This window comes from Dreissena polymorpha, chromosome 3 (assembly GCF_020536995.1).
Source record: "Dreissena polymorpha isolate Duluth1 chromosome 3, UMN_Dpol_1.0, whole genome shotgun sequence".
NCBI classification, from domain to species: domain Eukaryota; kingdom Metazoa; phylum Mollusca; class Bivalvia; order Myida; family Dreissenidae; genus Dreissena; species Dreissena polymorpha.
This window is the reverse complement of record NC_068357.1, coordinates 68130325-68150887: the sequence shown is the minus strand read 5'-3', so window position 1 is coordinate 68150887 and position 20563 is coordinate 68130325. Positions and strand designations below refer to the sequence as shown.

Sequence of the window (20563 nt, the reverse complement as noted above, 5' to 3'; positions counted from 1 at the left end):
CAATTCATGGAATGTTTAAAGAGAAGACGAAAATTATATTTGGAGGACTGAATGAAACATAACCGTTTCTTTAAGACTTTGTCTGGAAATTTTCTTAAAGACTCCTTCGGACATTGTTTCAGTTATTAACCTGTTTCTGAGGAATGAGTCTGCACTTGAATTGCAGAAATATTATAATATTAGAACACTAAAGAATGGAGTAAAATGAAATAAATTAACAATTCACTAGATGCAGAGTCATAAATTATATTTCCACTGCTGAATCCATCTGCCAAATGCAGCATTGGAATTATTGGACTGAATTACCACAGTTGAACATAATTATTTACTTAGTGTAAACTGTTGAATCCATGGTCAAGATTTTAATTGCTGAATTTTAAGGACTGTATTTCCACTGTTAAATGAATTTTGCAGATGCAACTGTTAAATCCAAACATGTCAACTAATGAATTACAAGATAACTGTACTACCATATACAAGTAAAATATTATGTGAGTGTTGGTCAGTAACTGTCATTAATAGGTGACTGAAGGATTTGTGGGAGAAGTTTAATATTTAACACTTGTGGGTAGTTAAAATAAAAGGAAAGGATGCATGACTTCTGGAGCCTGTATGTAGATGATGTGGATATACAGAGTGTCATAGACAGCTGGAGGTGGAGATGTCGATGTGATTGTAAGTTCTCTAATTGATCAGTCTGTCTTGTGCAATTGTAATTGTCTAATTGACCATTCTGTCTTGTGCTATTGTAAGTTGTCTTATTGACCAGTCTGTCTTGCGCGATTGAAAGTTGTCTAATTGACCAGTCTGTCTTGTGCTATTGTAAGTTGTCTAATTGACCATTCTGTCTTGTGCTATTGTAAGTTGTCTAATTGACCAGTCTGTCTTGTGCTATTGTAAGTTGTCTAACTGATCAGTCTGTCTTGTGCAATTGTATTTGTCTAATTGACCATTCTGTCTTGTGCTATTGTAAGTTGTCTAATTGACCAGTCTGTCTTGTGCTATTGTAAGTTGTCTAATTGACCAGTCTGTCTTGTGCTATTGTAAGTTGTCTAATTGACCATTCTGTCTTGTGCTATTGTAAGTTGTCTAATTGACCAGTCTGTCTTGCGCGATTGTAAGTTGTCTATTTATTCTTTATTTTGTGATTTATTTTGGATAATTGATCATTCTTTCTTGTGTGTTTTTAATTTGTCAGATTGATCATTCTCTCTTAAGTGCTTGTAAGTTGTCTAACTAATTATTCTTACTTGAGAGATTTCAAGTTGTCTAATTGATGATTATTTCTTGTGTGGATGTAAGTTGTCTGATTGATCTTTGTTACTTGTGACAGGCTGTCAAGCGGTCATACTTTTTCCTACTTTTTCCTACTATTTCCTACTTTTTCATCAGGATCCTACTTTTTCCTATTTTTTTACCAAATCTTCCTACTATTCCTACTTTTTCATTTTCAATGGAGAATTATTTTTTTTAAAGAGTTTATTTAGTAAACTTGCAGGATGAATGAATCTATGGCATGACTGTATCCCTGTTAATGTGCATTCATCTAGATGAGACCTGACAACCCATGCTGACTGTCTGCTAGCACCTCTTCAGGAGCATAAATATTTATTTCTTATGTAACTTTTTAAATTATTGACAAGTTTTTTTTTGAAGTAACAATAGTGCCTTGTTTACTTCCTTAACATTTGTACACTGCAGACTTCACTACCTTACACAGTTCCAAGTGATGCAAGAGCTGAGGGAACCCATTGTTTATTCCAGTTTTATTTTGTTTCCATTGACAACAATTTGACCAAACCTTATGCATGTTTACATGATATTGCTGTTTGGAATGTAGAGATATAGAGATACATGTATTGTATGAGTGGTTATGTAATATGGAATTTATTACACAAGTTATTGGAAAAAAGATAAAACTGATGCTTTGCCGAGTTTTCATCATTTACAAATATAATGTAATAAATTCTGTATTACATGACAACGGATATGATGTTCTATTGATATCATAGGTACATCATGTTTAGTAATTAAAGATAAATGCACAGAGCCTAAATGCCCTGATACATTTTTATGCTCCCGGTAGGGTGGCATATTGCAGTTGTACTGTCAGTCCGTTTGTCTGTCTGTCTGTGTGTGTGTGTCCGTCCGAAAACTTTAATATGGGCCATAACTTTTGCAATATTGAAGATAGCAACTTGATATTTGGCATGCATGTGTATCTCATGAAGCTGCACATTTTGAGTGGTGAAAGGTAAAGGTCATCCTTCAAGGTCAAAAGTTAAAAAATACAATCCAAGGGAATTAATAAGCTTTAAAAGGGAGATAATTTCTAAACCTGCCAAATGATATATTGAAATTTTATTTCAAAGCTGCGCAATAGTGGGCATTGTGTTTCGGACAAACACAATTCTTGTCTAATGATGCCATAGCTAGTGAGGTAACTTCAAGGTGTTAAAGCGAAGTATTAAAATTATTAAACAGCATTATTACACTCCCGCAAAGTCATCAATAATGTAAAAGCCATTATTTGAAACTGGAATAAACAATGTAGTGCAACTGTTTCATTGCCCAATCAATGCTGTCATAAAAGATGTCAGGTGATAAGGTCCTAACTCCAGTTGCATAATCTGCTCTGCAATGAGCAGTCATTTTGAATGTAACTTAAGTCATTATAACTGCACCCTATTGTCAATTTAAAGGTTTCACAATGTAGCTGTAGCAGAGCATTTACACTGCTTTATATACTAGTATTAATCTTGTACAACAAGTTGGTGTATCACTAAATAAATTTGGTCTTCTGCTATAACATGCACAATATAATTACCATTTTTATATCGATACACAGAAGACCTCTAACCACTTATTTGATGATACACCAAAATGAACAGCATCTAATTACATGTATACTTCTTTATCAGGGTAGCTTTGCTTGAAACTTAATTATCATAGATACACTATAAGTGCTAAAATTCCTAGTGGGAAAACAAAGTTTAACCCTTCATGGATGGAGAAGTTGGACAACAGTGGAAAAACACTGGGATCATGGTGCAAGAGAGATACCGGCAATGAGTTTGCAAGATATTGTACTGTCTGAATGAAGTCCATCTTGTAGTAATTCTGGTGCTAATCAACTTATAAGTCATGCAGATGGATAAAAACACAAGGAAAACATGAAATACATGCATGATAATTCACAAAAGCGTTTGTTTGGAAGTGCCCAAAAGCCAAGCAGCTCTCAGGGTTGTGGGGATAAATCTATCTGTATGCAAGTACATCCATCACACAAGGAACAGGTACAAAAGGCTGAAATCTTCTGGGCCCTTAAGGTAGCTTCAAGTGGGTATCCATACAGAACATGTGATGGCACTCCTGCTCTGTTTCAAGCTATGTTTCCTGGACCTGTGTCTAAAAAATAAGTATTATGTATTCCTACTTTTGAGGGAAAAGTTCCTACTTTTTCCTACTTTTTTCCTACTTTTCTTGCAAAAGTAGTTCCTATTTTTTCCTACTTTTTGAAAAAAGGTCACTTGACAGCCTGTTGTGAGATTGTGTGTTGTCTGACTTATTCTTACTTGTGTGATGGAAAGTTTTCTTATTGATCATTCTTGTATGATTATTAGTCGTCCGATTGATAATTGTTTATTGTGTGATTGCAAAATGTCTAATTTATCATTCTTTCAAGTGTTACTGTAAGTTGTCCGATTGATCATTCTTGATTGTTTGATTGTAAGTTATATGTGATTAATAATTTTTACAAGTGCTATTGTTAGTTATTGTTGGTTGATCATTATTACTTTTATGATCATAAGTCATGTGATTTATTATCACTATTACATATTTGAATCACCCCTCTTGGTGGTGTCTGTAGTGACAGTATTTTCTCTCATTGCAATATATTCTCTGGTTGATCATTCATGCTAATTTGTTTGTGTGCCTAATCATTTTTATTATGTTATCTGACTGGCTACAATTGTCATTATCAGTCATTTATTTACTGTTTTTTTTTTAGCAATGGTAAACATTAGATTAAAACAGTATTGAACAAGCTGCAGGAATTATTTTCAATGAAAAGAAAGAAAACTTTAACCTTAAACGAAACACTAAGGTAGTGTCTTGGTCTTAACAAAGTTTTGTTTTATAATGGCTCAAACCATTTTGGAATTAAGTGCTCGTTGAAATTTATCAGATATCATAGTGAATGAAATTTTCAAGGTGCTCTTCTTGTAAGCGATTAATCAAGGCAGGGGATTATGGCTTGTTGATTTGTCGGATGCCAATGTCTTTATCATGTCATCAAGGGACAACTAACACAAACATCATGGCGGGTGACAAGATGTATGTGGCTTACAGCTGACATACTTCTGACATTTAGTTTTCCCCTTCTTTTACATTCTGAAGTACAAAGCACTGAGGAGAAACTCTGGCTGTATTTTGGAATTCATTGGTGATAAAGATTAGCTTTGATAAATGATTGTTCTGTTGTAAAAGCAGTTGTAGTGAATGACATGCTACTTGACATGTCTATGTTGTGAGCAACTTGTAACCTTATCTAACTCATCTTGTCTTCCTATGCATCATATGAATATCGTTAATATGTTTTATAATTGTTATGCCCCTGGATCGAATGATCGGGGGTATATTGCATTTGGCTTGTCTGTCTGTCATTGTATGTTTCTGTCTGTCTGTCTGTCTGTCTGTCTGTCTGTCTGTCTGTCTGTCTGTCTGTCTGTCTGTCTGTCTGTCTGTCTGTCTGTCTGTCTGTCTGTCTGTCTGTCACAAACTTTAAGCTTGGTTAAACTTTTGCAATAACTTTTGTAATATTGAAGATAGCCACTTGATATTTGGCATGCATGTGTATCTCATGAAGCTGCACATTTTGAGTGGTGAAAGGTCAAGGTCATTCTTCATGGTCAAAGGTCAAACAAAATAATTCAAATTGGCGCATAAGGGGGCATTGTGTTTCTGAAAAACACATCTCTTGTTTCAAAACTGTGTATAAGCTAAATATGTTTATCCAGATGTTATTTATCTAAATACTTCAAGAAGTAATTTGATATTTTCATCCAGATGCAATGTTTTTTCATACTCCATCAAGTAGTGCTATATTGTTTATTTTGATACTTTTGTTTTCATTGTAGTTGTTCAAACAAGTAAAATAGTAGTGTATAGCGGTTAATAAAAATTTAATATTTTACCAGGCCTGCTAGATCAGTTGTTGGTTGGATATCCAGCCTTGCTAAATAACTTGAATATAAAATAGGAATCTGCCATGAAATCTTGTGTACAGCCATTCAATACCCGAACCTCTGATTCAAGTAGGACAGTTGTCAGTTAACCCTTTGCATGCTGGGAAATTTGTGGTCTGCTAAATATCGTCTGCTAAATTTCTAAAATTAGCATTTTCTTCGATATTTTTTCAAAGAATACTATCAGAAAAGCAAACAGTTTGGATCCTGATGAGACGCCACGTTCTGTGGCGTCTCATCTGGATCCAAACTGTTTGCAAAGGCCTTTTAAATTCGGTTCCCGCACTTAAAGGGTTAACCCTTTCCCACTCAGAAGCGAAGTGAAAATGGCTATGTGCAAACAGCATAAAACCAGAACAGCCTGCGAGTAACTCGCCATCTGTTCAGGTTTTATGCTGTTTGCTGCTCATTAGTATCAAAGGGTTAGAAATGATGCCTTCAAAACTTGAATCTAGTAAGAAAGGTCTTTAATTAAATTTAACTGTCATTGGGACTACAAATGCTAAAAATTAGTATCTAAGAGGTTTAATGACATGTATGTGAACTTATCACTGGTTAACCATCAAATGAAGGGAAAGTGTATGTTTGTTACTGACCACCGTTATATGATTGCAATACTGTTGAAAACGGTGAAAACTCATACTAAACCAAAAACAGCAACTAAACCAACACCAACTAAACAATCAACAACTACAACAAATGTATGTATTCCAGCTTTATGGTGAAACTGAATTGTTCCTTCAGTTAACTGTGTGGTCAGAGACAGATGCATATTCAGTCTACTCTTTATGTTATTCATTTATTTGAAAGGAATGTGTTATTGCTATTTAATTTGCTTTTTAAAGCCTTATTATTTGTAGTATTATTGTTTCTTTTTGCACCACAGACATAATAATTTATGTAGGCAAAAGTCATGGTATACTATACTAGTATCAGTGGTACGATGTGGTGTTAATGCTTATTCATTAAGGCAGTAATTCGAGTGTGAGGTTGTAATAGATACAAAAATAAGTTATTTCATGCAGACACATTTGGCGATTGTAAGTGGAGAAAACTATTTGAAAAATGCTGATAAAATTAACTTTGCTCATTGTAGTGGGGCAGTTGCTGGGTGTTAATTGTCTCTGGTTGTGGATATACTGGTATTCACAGGATGTCCGGGGGTCTCACTGTCAACAGTTTGTTAATTAAAGTCCACTTCATTTTGTATGCAAGCTGATTGAATTCAGAATATAGCTCAGTAGTTGGGGTTAGCACGATTTGGGATAATGTTTTGTTGTGTTAAGGTTGTTTTGAATTTTTTAAGACAAATGATTTGAATTAATTGAACTCTAGCTTACTAGGAGGGTCAAACCATTTGTGGCGCACTTCTGAATTGGATTAAGTCAATGAACACTTTGTCTGTGAGCAGTGTTGTAACAAAGACCATGACAAGGTTTAAAAAATAACCATTTAAGATGTCATGCAGTGACAATGATATTTTGGCTATGATTGCTGACGGCAAAAGTCAAGAAGGTTGGTCAGCGGTAGCATATGAGATATATTTCCTGAGCAGCCAGCCTATCTCAGCCTCATCAACTTTCATACTTGCAGATCAGCAGCGAATCCCATCAGACGCCGACACTGACCTCAGTCAAGATGACCTTCGGCGGGACACAATGGTCATCAACAGACCGTCCACTGTACCTACTGTAAGTAGAGAGTAGATTCACTAGCAAAAGATGCCGTTTGGGCTTTTTTTTTCCTTTTAATTTTTATTATTTTTTTTTAATCCTCAATTTTGATGTGTTTTATTATGCCCCCCCCCCCCCCCCCCCCCTTCAAAGAAGAGGGGGTATATTGTTTTGCACATGTCGGTCTGTCGGTTGTCCGTCCGTCCACCAGATGGTTTCTGGATTATAACTCACATAAGCTTAGGCCTAGGATCATGAAACTTCATAGGTACATTGATCATGACTGGCAGATGACCCCTATTGATTTTCAGGTCCCTAGGTCAAAGGTCAAGGTCACAGTGACTCGAAACAGTAAAATGGTTTCTGGATGATAACTCAAGAATGCTTACGCCTAGGATCATGAAACTTCATAGGCACATTGATCATGACTGGCAAATGACCCCTATAGATTTTCAGGTCACTAGGTCAAAGGTCAAGGTCACAGTGACTCGAAATAGTGAAATGGTTACGGGATGATAACTCAAGAATGCTTACAAGGATCATGAAACTTCATAGGTACATTGATCATGACTGGCAGATGACCCCTATTCATTTTCAGGTCACTTTGTCAAAGGTCAAGGTCACACTGACAAAAATCATATTCACACAATGGCTGCCACTACAACTGACAGCCCATATGGGGGGGCATGCATGTTTTACAAACAGCCCTTGTATTTTGATAAACTTAATGTATGAGTGTTGACAAGTTTTTACTTTGTCCTTCCTTGGAGATTGAATGTGAAGGTAGTTTTTACACTTACATTATTTAAACCTTTTTTTAGTAAATAAACAGAAGTGCCCAGACTGTGCCTCTGTTTCATAGTATGCAATTAGGCTTAATAGAGGCTAGCATCTACACATTGTATGTTGTTCTACAATAAAATATTGAAAAGGAAGTTTTATTTGATATAAAGATTCAAATTTAATGATTATGTTCTCAGCTGAATTTTAGTATCATATAAACAGTTTACAATGAGGAAATTCAGTAGCAGTAACATACAGGGCAATAAAAAGAGCCGGATAAGTAATTATAAAATATATGATGTACAAACTTAGGTATAATTCTGAACAGAGTTTTTTTGTGATAGTAAGTAGTTATGAAGTTATATATCAAATGAATAGAATGTTTTTTAATCATGTTTTTAATAGACCACAACTCATTTGATAATTAATATCTGTTAGCATTATTTTTACCACACAGAATTTATGATTGCGCTAAAGTTTAATGAAATGACACAATTTGTTTGAAAAAAATAAATATAAATAATTGTATAAACAGCAAAACATATTCAGATATAGATGATGTTTTCTCTGTGTAGTTTCTACAATTTCTCATTCATTTTGCCTTAAATGCATCACATTTCTTAGATATTGTTTATTATACTTTTATGCACTAACCTGGCAAATACAATTCAACGTAACTTTTTCCTATTAACTATTGAACTACCTCAAATAAGCATCTGGTTCAAAAGGTCGTCTTACTTCTCACCATGTGAAGTTATTTGCCTGCAGCCAAAATGTTGCAGTATTTAATTTGCTAAAATTGCCCAATTGGATACAATTTTCCCAATGTAAATAAATCAACATTGACATGTGCTCTATATGATAATTTAATATATCAAAGTTGGACTTAAACCGTTGGACAGTAGGGTCTTCGGTAAGTCTCGAGTAAATATTCTTATCTATATTCCTTATATGAGAACATTGTCATAGGCACATGGGGCTGCCTGCTTTGTAAGATTCGAAGATAATCAGGGCATTATAGGTATTTAACATGGCAGAATTGCTGGGAAACTTGGCTTAATATTGAGTCTTCGGTGATCATCAAAATATGCATAGAAATTTGTAATTAAAATAACTTCATGTTTCGTAAAGGTTTAGTGGCCTTTCCCTAATGTCAAAGATATTAAGAGCAAAAACCAAAAGCTTATAAGAGTGGTATGTAGTGAATTAAAAGTTGTATCATTTGTTATATTTATAAATGTAGTAATGCCCCTTTATTCAACCATTTTAAAGTAAAACTTAATATATATATATATATATATATATATATATATATATATATATATATATATATATATATATATATATTTATTTATTATGAGGCAAAAACACATTGCTTGTTCCCATCTCATAAAAACATAGGGTGGGTCTGTCAAAATTTGTAACTTTTTGGATTGTCAGAGCAATTTAATGGTGAGTTTTTGTGATTATCTTTTGCAGTCGTTTGTCGTGCGTTTCCAACATTTGCCTTGTGAACACACCAGAGGCCACATTTATTGCCTTATCTTCATGAAACTTGTTTAGAAAATTTGGCTCAATTATGTCTCGGCCAAGTTCAAATCCAGATAACATACTTCAAAAATTAGGTCACTAGGTCATGTTAACAAAAAAGCTTGTGAACATTTTAAAGGAAACATTTCATGCCCAATATTCATGGAACTTGGTGAGAACATTTGTCCAAAGATGGATTTTTAAATCACTTTGCAAAAGGTCAACCATTATAAAACAACATGTTGAAGAGAACACCTGTCACCTAACCTCAAAGTTTTATGTCACTGTTTGAGTTTAAAGGTCAATTTAGGCCATAAAACAGCTTGCAATGTTTGTCTCACATATAACTTTGCCATATATAGATGGATTTTGATTTAAAATCTTGCACAACAAATGTGAGCAATCAAAAGACAAAGTGTCTTGTGTAACTTTTGTGTCAATACCTCAAGGTCAATATAAAAAATTTTGACATAACATGTAGCTTGTTGGAATTGTAACTTCATCTTGAGTCATGCTACTTTAAAATAACACACCATCTAAAATTGTCATGAAAAGACTCCATTTTCATGTGTTAAACATGTCTCCTACATGTGAGGTCAAGTTCAAACTCAGAGGTCAAAGATCATGTTGTCCATAAAGCAGCTTTTTCTGTCTGTAACTTTGTAATTCATTGTGCAATTTGTAGAAAATTTACCACAAATGTGGAGACATAGTGTGGTATGTATCATCAGTTTCAGTACCTTACCTCTACGAGAGCGCCAATGGCGTTAAAAGCATAGGTGCAAGATACAGGGAAGTTGCTGCTTAAGTAAATGTTAAGGGAACAGTTGACTGAATGAAAAACTAAAAGGCTATCAAGAAGAAAAGTTATTTTTAAGATTAAGTACAAATAATGAAACAGGAAGTGAGGAAATATTGCAAATCTTCCTATAACAATCGGAACATCAGGAACACGTATTAAGTGAGCTTGGTATTTTGCGAGAAAGTAAATGCCCGGATGTAAATGTTATGTTTGGCTGGACGTTTATTTCTGTTGTTGTTTTACTCTTGCGCTCATGGTGAATCAGCTACTCAGTTACAAAATGGCGTCACGTGGTATAATGTAGTTCGATATCGCCATCCGCGAATTTCTCAAATCAATAATTTCAAACAATTATCGACTATTTAAATAGATAATCTTTCCATTTACATCAGTGTTTGAAACGCTTATGAAAAATAACTACCCAAGCTTTTCAAAATTTAAGCACGGACAGATCTGTATCGAACTATTCTTTTCACAAATGAAAATAGACGCTACCCTATTCGTCTGCGTCAAGAATTTGTCGTAAAAATTGTGGTAAGCGTTAGATGCAGACATGCACAACAGATTTAGTTCTGAATACAGATTTCTGAATGCAGATTTTTATAGAAACTCCTCACAGCAGTTACTTCCCTTGCTTCGCCCGGTCAGTAACTTCTAGTATAAGGGAGACCACTGCGTAGGAGATAGAGATTTATAGTGCAGATAGAATTGTTTTACGAACGAAATTTGTTTTAGGTTATAAGAAGATTTTTTGACATAAAACGGTCATAGAAAAATTCACTAAAAACGGTGTCAGCAATATTCTTGGAAGAAAACGTTAGAAAAATGTTTCCAAATAAAAAAATGTAGAATTACCATATACTATATTAAATAGAAATTTCGTCTGATTTTTGATCAGGTAAGGCTTCATTATGGTCAACCGTATCATGTGCATTTTCGAAATGTAGTATATACCTCAAGCATAGGTGTGTTGCACCTATGCTAAAAATCAAGGTCCGCTGAGGTCAAAAGTCAAACTTTTTTTTACATAAATAAAGTTTAGAGACAAAAGTGGAGTGTGGGGATGTCTGTTCCTTATGGACTTATGTCTTGCATCTTTCAATTAACCCATACATTCAAAAAAGGCATCATCAAGGAACAACCATTAGTTTCACTTATATTCTTGATATGCCTCAGAGCACATGGGGACACTAATTTTGGTCATGTGTCTAGTGGGTACGTGTTGGGAGTTAATACTAGTCTTGTTCAATGCCACTTAGTTGTTATTGTTTTTATTTTTTTGTTAATCAGGGGTCAAAGTTATGCCATGTTACTCAAGCCAAAGCTGATAGTAGATTTAAGACAATACTTTCTGTTTGTGTTTGATGGATACTTAATATAATTGTTATGGCACATTTATTTGATGATTAATGAACTGTTATGGATTTTAACCAGATGATTAGAGTGCATATTAATCTTAATCTTATTACTAAGTTTATAGAATCTTTTTACTTAATAGTTTGACATTGTAGAATCTAACACATTATTTTGAGTATTTTTAAACTGTTAACCTTTGCATACCAAGGACAGTTTTTTTCTTTACAATTTAAAGGTGAATTTACTTTTGAGGTTACATTTTTGTTCATGCCTATGTGAATGCTTACTTATCTGTGCTGGCCAATAAATCTTTAACCCTTTGCATGCTGGGAAATTTGTCGTCTGCTAAAATGTCGTCTGCTGAATTTCTAAAATTAGCATTTTCTTTGATTTTTTTCAAAGTTTACTATAAGAATAGCAAACAGTTTGGATCCTGATGAGACGCCATGTTCTGTGGCGTCTCATCTGGATCCAAACTGTTTGCAAAGGCCTTCAAAATTCGGTTCCAGCCCTGAAAGAGTTAACAAGAGAATGTATATGTATATTGTAAGACATAATGACCATGGCCTTCATATTTAGCTATTTGAGCTCAATTGAGCACAGAGGGCTATTGTGATGACCCAGTCTGGCATCTTTGTGGGGTCATGTGCGTCGAAAACTAGGTCAACAATTTAATCTTAGATAACCTTGTTACCTGTATTGATTACATCGGACCACAATTTGGATTACTTTGGTCTTAGAGGAAACTGATTACTCACTGATGTTTTCTATTGACGAAGATCAAAATAAGTCTTGTTAAACAACCCAGTAGGACTCACAAAAAATATTTATCCAATTGTTTGTTTATTTTATATTTTAAAAATAATTATTGTTTGAATTGATCAGGCTTAACATTTCTTTTGCATATCAGAACTAAAAACTGTTGTTTATTTTCCAATAAATAATTCTATTTAAAAAAACAAGCCTTGAAATCAACAGATTATTTGTTTCTGCTTCTCAGAATATGCCAGTTATTATGGATGTGGAGGGGGATGAGGAGGATGACTTGCTGCCCTTGTCTTCAAAGACATTCGTGAAAACGGACCTTGCCAGAGATGTCACCTGGGATGATGTGAGTGATGGGTCCTTCTTTCAGGTTGACTTTGGGAAAATAACAGAAATATACTCATTCAGTCTTGCAAATTTTGCTGTTTATAGTTATTATTAAAAACTATTACTAAGTTAGTAAATAATTTTTTTCTGGATTGATATGTTTGGATATGTGCATATGTATGAAATGTTCACTTCCTGTTTGTGCATGTTAAACAATTATTTGAATCAAATCATGTTTTATTTTCACGAGGCTGAGACATTTTTAGCGAGGCTGTTTTTGGAGAAAGCCCGAGCTATTGTCATAGCCAGCTCGTCCGCCGTAGGTGTCGTGCTAAAACCTTAACATTGGCTCTAAAATCAAAGTGCTTCCACCTAAAACTTTGAAAATTCATATGTAGATGCACCTTGATGAGTTCTACACGCCACACCCATTTTTGGGTCACTAGGTCAAAGGTTAAGGTCACTGTGACCTCTAATATCAAACTTTAACATAGGCTCTAAAATCAAAGTGCTTCAACCTACAACTTTGAAACTTCATATGTAGATGCACCTTGATGAGTTCTACACGCCACACCCATTTTTGGGTCACTAGGTCAAAGGTCATGGTCACTGTGACCTCTAATATAAAACTTTAACAAAAACCTTAACATTGCCTCTAAAATCAAAGTGCTTCCACCAACAACTTTGAAACTTCATATGTAGATCCACCTTGATGAGTTCTACACGCCACACCCATTTAGGGTCACTAGGTCAAGGGTCAAGGTCACTTTGACCTCTAAAAAAAATTAAAAATTCTGACAAGCTTTCGCAGCCGAGTGTGGCACCCGTTATGCGGTGCTCTTGTTCAATTTGATGTCAGATGCTTTGAAAAAGATTTTTGCTCCAAAGGCATTTATTTTCCATGCAAAGCAATAGAACATTCCTTAAATAGATTTTGGCAATGTTGATTCGTAGATGTCTATTTTCCTGTTTAATTCATGAGTTGTTAAATACCTGAACGTGTGTTGTTTTTCAGCTTTACAATTTCGATAACGATGCTGACAGTGCTGAAACTGAGGTTATCTACTACCCACCTTCAGAGGGGGAGGGGTCAGATTGCGCAACAAAGTTAGTAGTAACCCATCTTAGATCTGATCCTTGATAGTGGGATTTGTTTAAATGTATTTATTTTAGCTTGATTGTATCAAAGCCAAGGATGTATTGAAACTCTATCTAGTCAGCTTCCTTGGTAGAACCAGTACTTGGTGACTTTGTAGGTGATTTAAAGAACGCTCCCTAAAGTGGTGACCTATAAGTGAGATTTAACACATTATAAAATTAAATAAAATGTCTACTTAGCTCAGAAATATAAAGATGTTTTTAACTATTGCAAGTCTGACCTCTCTTGAACAATGCTGTACATAACTGTTACTTTGCTATTCACGCTTTTGCAGTCAGTGAAACACAATGACAAATCAAATCCAATACAGTTTGTATTGCGATTTATTTTGTTGATTTACATGTAGCACATATGTCACACAAAATCACATTATCTCATAAATCCCAAACAAATGTTTTCAAAAGTAAATACATTTCCATGAGCGAGCGAGTTTTCGTATGATTTTGTAATAAATTATTTTGTAACATAGGCACTGTACATTACATTTCTTGTTCATGAGTATTATTGTTTGTTGTGTTCTTGCAGCACATATCAAGTCTTCAACGCAGGCCCAACTAACGGGCCCAATCAACGAATAAAAAGGAAGTCCATATCATCAAATAGCTTACAGGATGGAGGTGTGTGTCTCGTTGGGTATATTGCTAGTAATTTACTGGCTTTGTGGGAGAATGGAATGAAGGACATATCCAAGCAGTGTAGCCCCAGACATGCCTAAGCATCTGAATACTTCTTTAGGAGTCTTTCCGCTACGGAAACCTTTCATGACATATTGCACACAGGGTAACTCCTTACCAGACTGCGCAAAAGCAAAAATACCCATTTTTGCATGATGAGTCTCAATTGAAATACAAGCATACAATTATACTTTAAATGTTTTCAAGTACATGAGCATTTTCATGAGGCGATTAACATGCCTTGTTTATCAATATTGTTTAAATTCAATAAAAACTACATTCCAAAGGAGCAGAAAAAAAAGTTGTTTTACGCTGTGTTAACCAATATTTGGACGAACAATTTGGGTCTTGTTAATTTATAAGGTTACAAATAAATGCCTTCTTTAAAAGTGACGGGGACATGTTAACCAAAGAATTTTTGCGTTGGGCCTAATGAGCAAGATTTCTCCACCATTTCCAGATTCTGAGTCCACTGATCCCATATCCATGGAGGATCTAGAAGAGGATGATGACAGCAACAATTCTATCCCTAGCACACCTGTTGATGACGTAGTATCCAAGTCCAAAAACAGGGTCAGTTAGTCAAAAGTCATGAAGTAGCACTCAGGGGGGCAGTTTAGGCATATAAGGGGAATTACTCGAATACTTAGGTGGGATGTGCAGCATCAGGGAAAATTGTGGTTTCCAGGGAAATGTGGCACACAAAAAAGTTTTAAATCCAATCACATCAAAATTGGTGATAATGTTTGTGGGCAAGATATTATTCCTATTTCAATAACGAGCCAGATTGTATGGAGCACTTGAAAATTATGGACCTTAAATGATAAAAATGAATTGGACAAATAAATTGTGACCTCTCTCTTAGTCAAATAGTTATTAATGAATTCATCTTCAGACCCGATGACAATTTTAATGGGCATGATTTCTCTACAAAGATGTTTAACTAGCCACATTGCTTTATGCACTTATGGCCCTTCAATTTACTTATATTTAGCAAACATTTTTTGTATGCCCCCGTATCAAATGATTGGGGGTATATTGTTTTTGGCCTGTCTGTCTGTCAGTCATTCATTCATTGTGTGTGTCCCAAAACTTTAACCTTGGTCATAACTTTTGCAATACATGTATTGAAGATAGAAACTTGATATTTTGCATGCCTGTGTATCTCATGGAGCTGCACATTTTGAGTGGTGAAAGGTCAAGGTCATCCTTCAAGGTCAAAGATAAAATACTGTGAAAACATTTATTTTCGTCAGCACGAAATTTCGTCCTTTTTAAAGAAATAACTATTTCGTCAGCACTTAAATTCGTCCATTTCTGGTTTTGAAAAAAAAGCGTCCAATTTGTGTGTAATGTTTGTAATACATGTAATACGCGGTTGCGAAAAAATCGTGCTGGGGAAAGAGGGGTGACACTTGGTAGTCACTTGCAGGAGGTGGGCCTTGTTTGGCATATGCCAATTAACTAGTCTGTTATTTCAGGTGATTGTAACTGTCCCTTATTATTTTATGTCATTGACACGTTCTTTGTTATGATTAGCAGATAAGTGGGACTGAATAACCGTTATAAGTGTTATAAACAACGAAGCCAATTGCCAATTAGTCCTTTTCCATTACAATCACGGACAACCAAACACAAATCAGTATGTTCTTTATTAATTTGTAATAAAAGGCAGAATATATTTCAGTCAGGTGTTGATCACGCATCGTCATATTTTAATTGCGTTTAATGGTATTGTCTTTAATCCGGATTCGCCGCATGTTGGCTGTATAATCTGCAACACCCCTGAAAAACAAAATACACACAATGGGTAATAAAGTTGTAAACAATTAGCGCTAATCAACACTATTATACCTAAACGAAGTCGACGCATTCGATACAGCCTTATTGCATTCGTGTTTTACAGGAAATGTCAGTTGTCAGTACACTGTATAATGTACACCCCTTTGTGTCAAAACCGAATTTAACTTGAGTTTGAATAGTCGACTGTTTCATGTTTTTTGTATCAATACCATCCGGGTATCTGTACTATAAGTATACCAGTCTACAAACATGGTGCGCGCTTCCGCATATGGGTATTCGGACGTTTAAAAAATTGACCTACGGTTTAGCGTTCATGCTTGAACGCATTTAGCAATATAACTCCTTTGTTTTTAGCTCATCTTTTTTTTGAAAAAAAATTATGAGCTATTGTCATCACCTTGGCGTCGGCGTCCGTTTAAGTTTTGCGTTTAGGTCCACTTTTCTCAGAAAGTATCAATGCTATTGCATTCAAACTTGGTACACTTACTTACTATCATGAGGGGACTGGGCAGGCAAAGTAAGATAACTCTGGCGTGCATTTTGACAGAATTATGTGCCCTTTTTATATTTAGAAAATTGAAAATTTTGGTTAAGTTTTGTGTTTAGGTCCATTTTATTCCTTAAGTATCAAAGCTATTGCTTTCATACTTGCAACACTTACTAACTATCATAAGGGCACTGTGCAGGCAAAGTAATGTAACTCTGACTGGCATTTTGACAGAATTATGTGCCCTTTTTATACTTAGAAAATTGAAAATTTGGTTATGTTTTGTGTTTAGGTCCACTTTATTCCTACAGTATCAAAGCTATTGCTTTCATACTTGCAACACTTATTAACTATCGTAAGGGGACTGTGTAGGCAAAGTTATGTAACTCTGACTGGCATTTGGACCGAATTATGGGCCCTTTATACTTAGAAAATTGAAAGTTTGGTTAAGTTTTGTGTTTTGGTCCACTTTACCCCTAAAGTATCATAGATATTGCTTTCATACTTGGAACACTCGCAAACTATCATAAGGGTACAGTAAAAGGACAAGTTGCATAACTCTGGATGTCATTTTTACGGAATTATGGCTCTTTTTTTACTTAGTAACTTTGAATATATGGTTAAATTTTGTGTTTCGATCCACTTTACTTCTTAAGTATCAAGGCTATTGCTTTCAAACTTCAAATACTTTCATGCTATCATGAGGTTACTGTACCTGGCAAGTTGAATTTTACCTTGACCTTTGAATGACCTTGACTCTCACGGTCAAATTATTAAATTTTGCTAAAATTTCCATAACTTCTTTATTTATGATTACATTTGATTGATACTTTGACAAAACTACTCTTAACTGACATACCACAATAGACTCCACCTAAACCATCGCCCGTGCCCCCCCCCCATTTTTTTTTTTTTTTTTTTTTAAGATCATCTCACAAATGACCACCACACCCTCACACTATACCCCCCACCCCCACCCTACCCCCTCCCCAATTTTTTTTTGTAAACGGTTAAAAAACAAAACTATTTTGATTATTTTTTGTTTGAAATACCGTCCAACCATCCCACCCAAGAATTCCCCCCCCCCCCTCCCCCCACCCGAATCCCCCCCCCCCCCTAAATTTTTTTTTTTTCTTCTTAAGATCATCTCACAAATTACCACCACACCCTCACACTATACCCCCCCCCCCCCCACGTCACACCCCCCCCCCCCCCAATTTTTTTTTTTAAACGGTTAAAAAACACAAATGTTTATTTTTATTATTTTATGTTTGAAATACCGTCCAACCATCGCAACCAAGAATCCCCGCACGACCCCCCCCCCCCCCCCGCGATTATTTTTTTTTTTTTTTCATTTTTGGAAGATAATGTAATAAATGTCCACACCCCTACACAATGCACCCCTCTTCAATCCACCCCTCCCTCCTTTGTGATTGTTAATGAGAGTCCCTTCACCTTTAAAAAGAAAATAGATGAGCGGTCTGCACCCGCAAGGCGGTGCTCTTGTTTTCACTATTTCTTTACTTGCAAAAAATACTAGTGGCTTATAACTTACCTTTCAATCTTTTTTTCTCGCATTTTGCGAGTGTGCGAGTGTTAATTTCGAGCCCTGTGTATATGCGTGGATTACGCTGGATTTAAATGCCTCATGCCTACGGTAATTCAGTCTTATTTGTTTCAAATATGGGACATGATTGTTCGTAAGGATCTTGAATTCGTCCATCGGTCGAAGGACGAAAAAGTCGAAAATTAATGTCTGACGAATAAAAATGGTTTCACAGTATATGGCTTCAAAGTGGCGCAATAGGGGGCATTGTATTTCTGACAAACACATCTCTTGTTTCTCAGTAATAAGTGGTTTCTGTTCAATAACCGAAGTTTGTAGTACCCTAAGAACTCTTTAAATAATTATATTTTTTGTGTCCAAACATTTAGATACGAAAAATATTTAAAAATTACCAGTGTCCAAAAATTTAGAGACAAAAATTAAGGTGTCCAAAACTTATGATTATATTGAAATAAATGCAATAAATCAATGTACAATATGTTTCCTGTAATTAATTCTTCTTTATCTGCTTAAAAAATAAATAGAACTTCACAGCTTTGCTTACTCTTGCCTGAAATGATATAGAACAAAAAGACAGAAGACATTCAGCTTCCTTCATAGGACGACACTGTTTCAAATGCTGTTGGGTGAATTTATTATTTTCTACCCGTTTACATGGTTATTTACCCAATTACGCGAACGTAATGGCCCTCAGGCATTCATCTTCCAGGTTTCATGACCTAATCAGGTTGTAAAAATCCATGATTGAAGTATCACAAGATAAGCCAAAACAGGGCAGGAGTCTGTAGAATGGCATGGTAAAATATACTGTCCAAAAATTAAGAGACATTAATTATGGAGGAAAACCCATATCTCAGAAAGTTAAGAGTCACGAAAAATAATTATTTTGGCTTAAAAATAGGGTGTCCAAAAACTTAGAGTAATTGCGGTAATCAATCTTGATATAACTTATGATATAGTATAGTATCTTTGAATTTTGAAATTAAATAATCAAATTCTGATTTGTTTGTTATTTTTTTCACAGGAGAAGTTCCTGAAAGAGACCTTTGAGAACCTGAGCTTCACACCATCAGAGAAGTTCAGTAAAGGTCTGGACAATTTGGAAGAGGAACTCGAGACTAATGGAGTGGCGGGCTCCCATGGCAACCCTCGACAAAGCCTCTCTGCTAGATTCTTTTCCAAGTCCCAGGCAGCCAATGCAAGGTATAGGAGCCGCGCTCTGAGAAAACTGGACTTAATGCATGTGTGTAAAGTGTCATCCCAGATTAGCCTGTGCAGTCCGCTTTTATGGTATTTTTAGTTTCAAGGAAGTCCCTCCTTACCGAAAATCACGTTCAGGCGTAAAGTGTCGTCCCTGATTAGCCTGTGCGCAGAGCTCCAGATAAGGGCCGTTCAGCCGTTAATACGGCTTTTTCATGAAGCTTTTCGCATTTATTTTTATAAACTGGACATACAATTACGACTTTAATATCCCTTTTACGCATTTACGAAAAAACTCTGTCCGTACCGATACGTCCGCGTCAGAGCGGCGTGATTTGTTGGTCTCTAACCTAACGGGATCTTTTCGTTAATTTAAATTACCGAAAAGTTGTAGACTGGGTTCCGGAATTATTCTCTATTCTGTCGCGTGACCTCCGTAACTCGTAAACCAGTCAAAAACAATATGTCTGCGTGCAATGGAAGGCCGGCTTAACCGAAAGCGGTTTAAAACAACACTTTGTTGTCATATAATGGCTACATAGGATGTCTTCTAACCATCCTGACATTCAATCTGTAAACCCAGAAAAATACATTGTCGCCCCAATATTAAACGATTTGATTGCATCACTGGCTAAAAACGTTAGAAAACACGATGGGAAACGGATGAGACAGTGACATAAGACAAGTGTTCATTTATTTAACTTAGCTTACTAGTTGGTTTGTGTTTTCTTGAAGAAATTATATTAGTCATGAGTTTTAATGTGTAGTTGTAATTGCATCATAATTCAGAATGGAAAACATAATAAAATAACTGTTTAAGAAGCTAAATATATTTATTATAATTGCTACAAATGTTTCTGTAAAGTCAGTTATTCACCCTTCAATATGCAAGAACACAGGTAGTACAGTACTACCTGTATTTTTGGATATGGTAGTACAGGTACTAATCGATTTTCAGCCTTACTCCTTTTCTTTCTGTCAGTGGCAGTACCCTTACTTATATCACAAATCCTTATCTGGAGCTCTGTGTGAGGACTGCACAGGCTAATCTGGGATGACACTTTACACACATGCATTAAGCCCAGTTTTCTCAGAACAAGGCTCATGGGCTCTATCATCATTTGAGACTTGGCCTGGGAAAACTGGGTTTTATGCATGTGCATTTTGTTTCGTCCGAGAGGCTTATCA

The 20563-nt window shown here is 35.4% G+C and overlaps 1 protein-coding gene across 4 annotated transcripts in view; it reads left to right on the top strand.

Annotated features, from left to right (window-relative positions):
• Positions 1–20563, top strand: part of LOC127874620 (mitogen-activated protein kinase-binding protein 1-like) — a 126120-nt gene that overhangs the window by 79533 nt on the left and 26024 nt on the right. For all 4 annotated transcript variants that reach the window (XM_052419073.1, XM_052419072.1, XM_052419071.1 and 1 more), the window contains exons 21-26: positions 6843–6940; positions 12394–12504; positions 13501–13592; positions 14170–14261; positions 14779–14891; positions 19200–19378. In XM_052419073.1, the coding sequence (XP_052275033.1) occupies positions 6843–6940; positions 12394–12504; positions 13501–13592; positions 14170–14261; positions 14779–14891; positions 19200–19378 (685 nt within the window). The remainder of the gene's footprint in view (positions 1–6842; positions 6941–12393; positions 12505–13500; positions 13593–14169; positions 14262–14778; positions 14892–19199; positions 19379–20563) is intronic.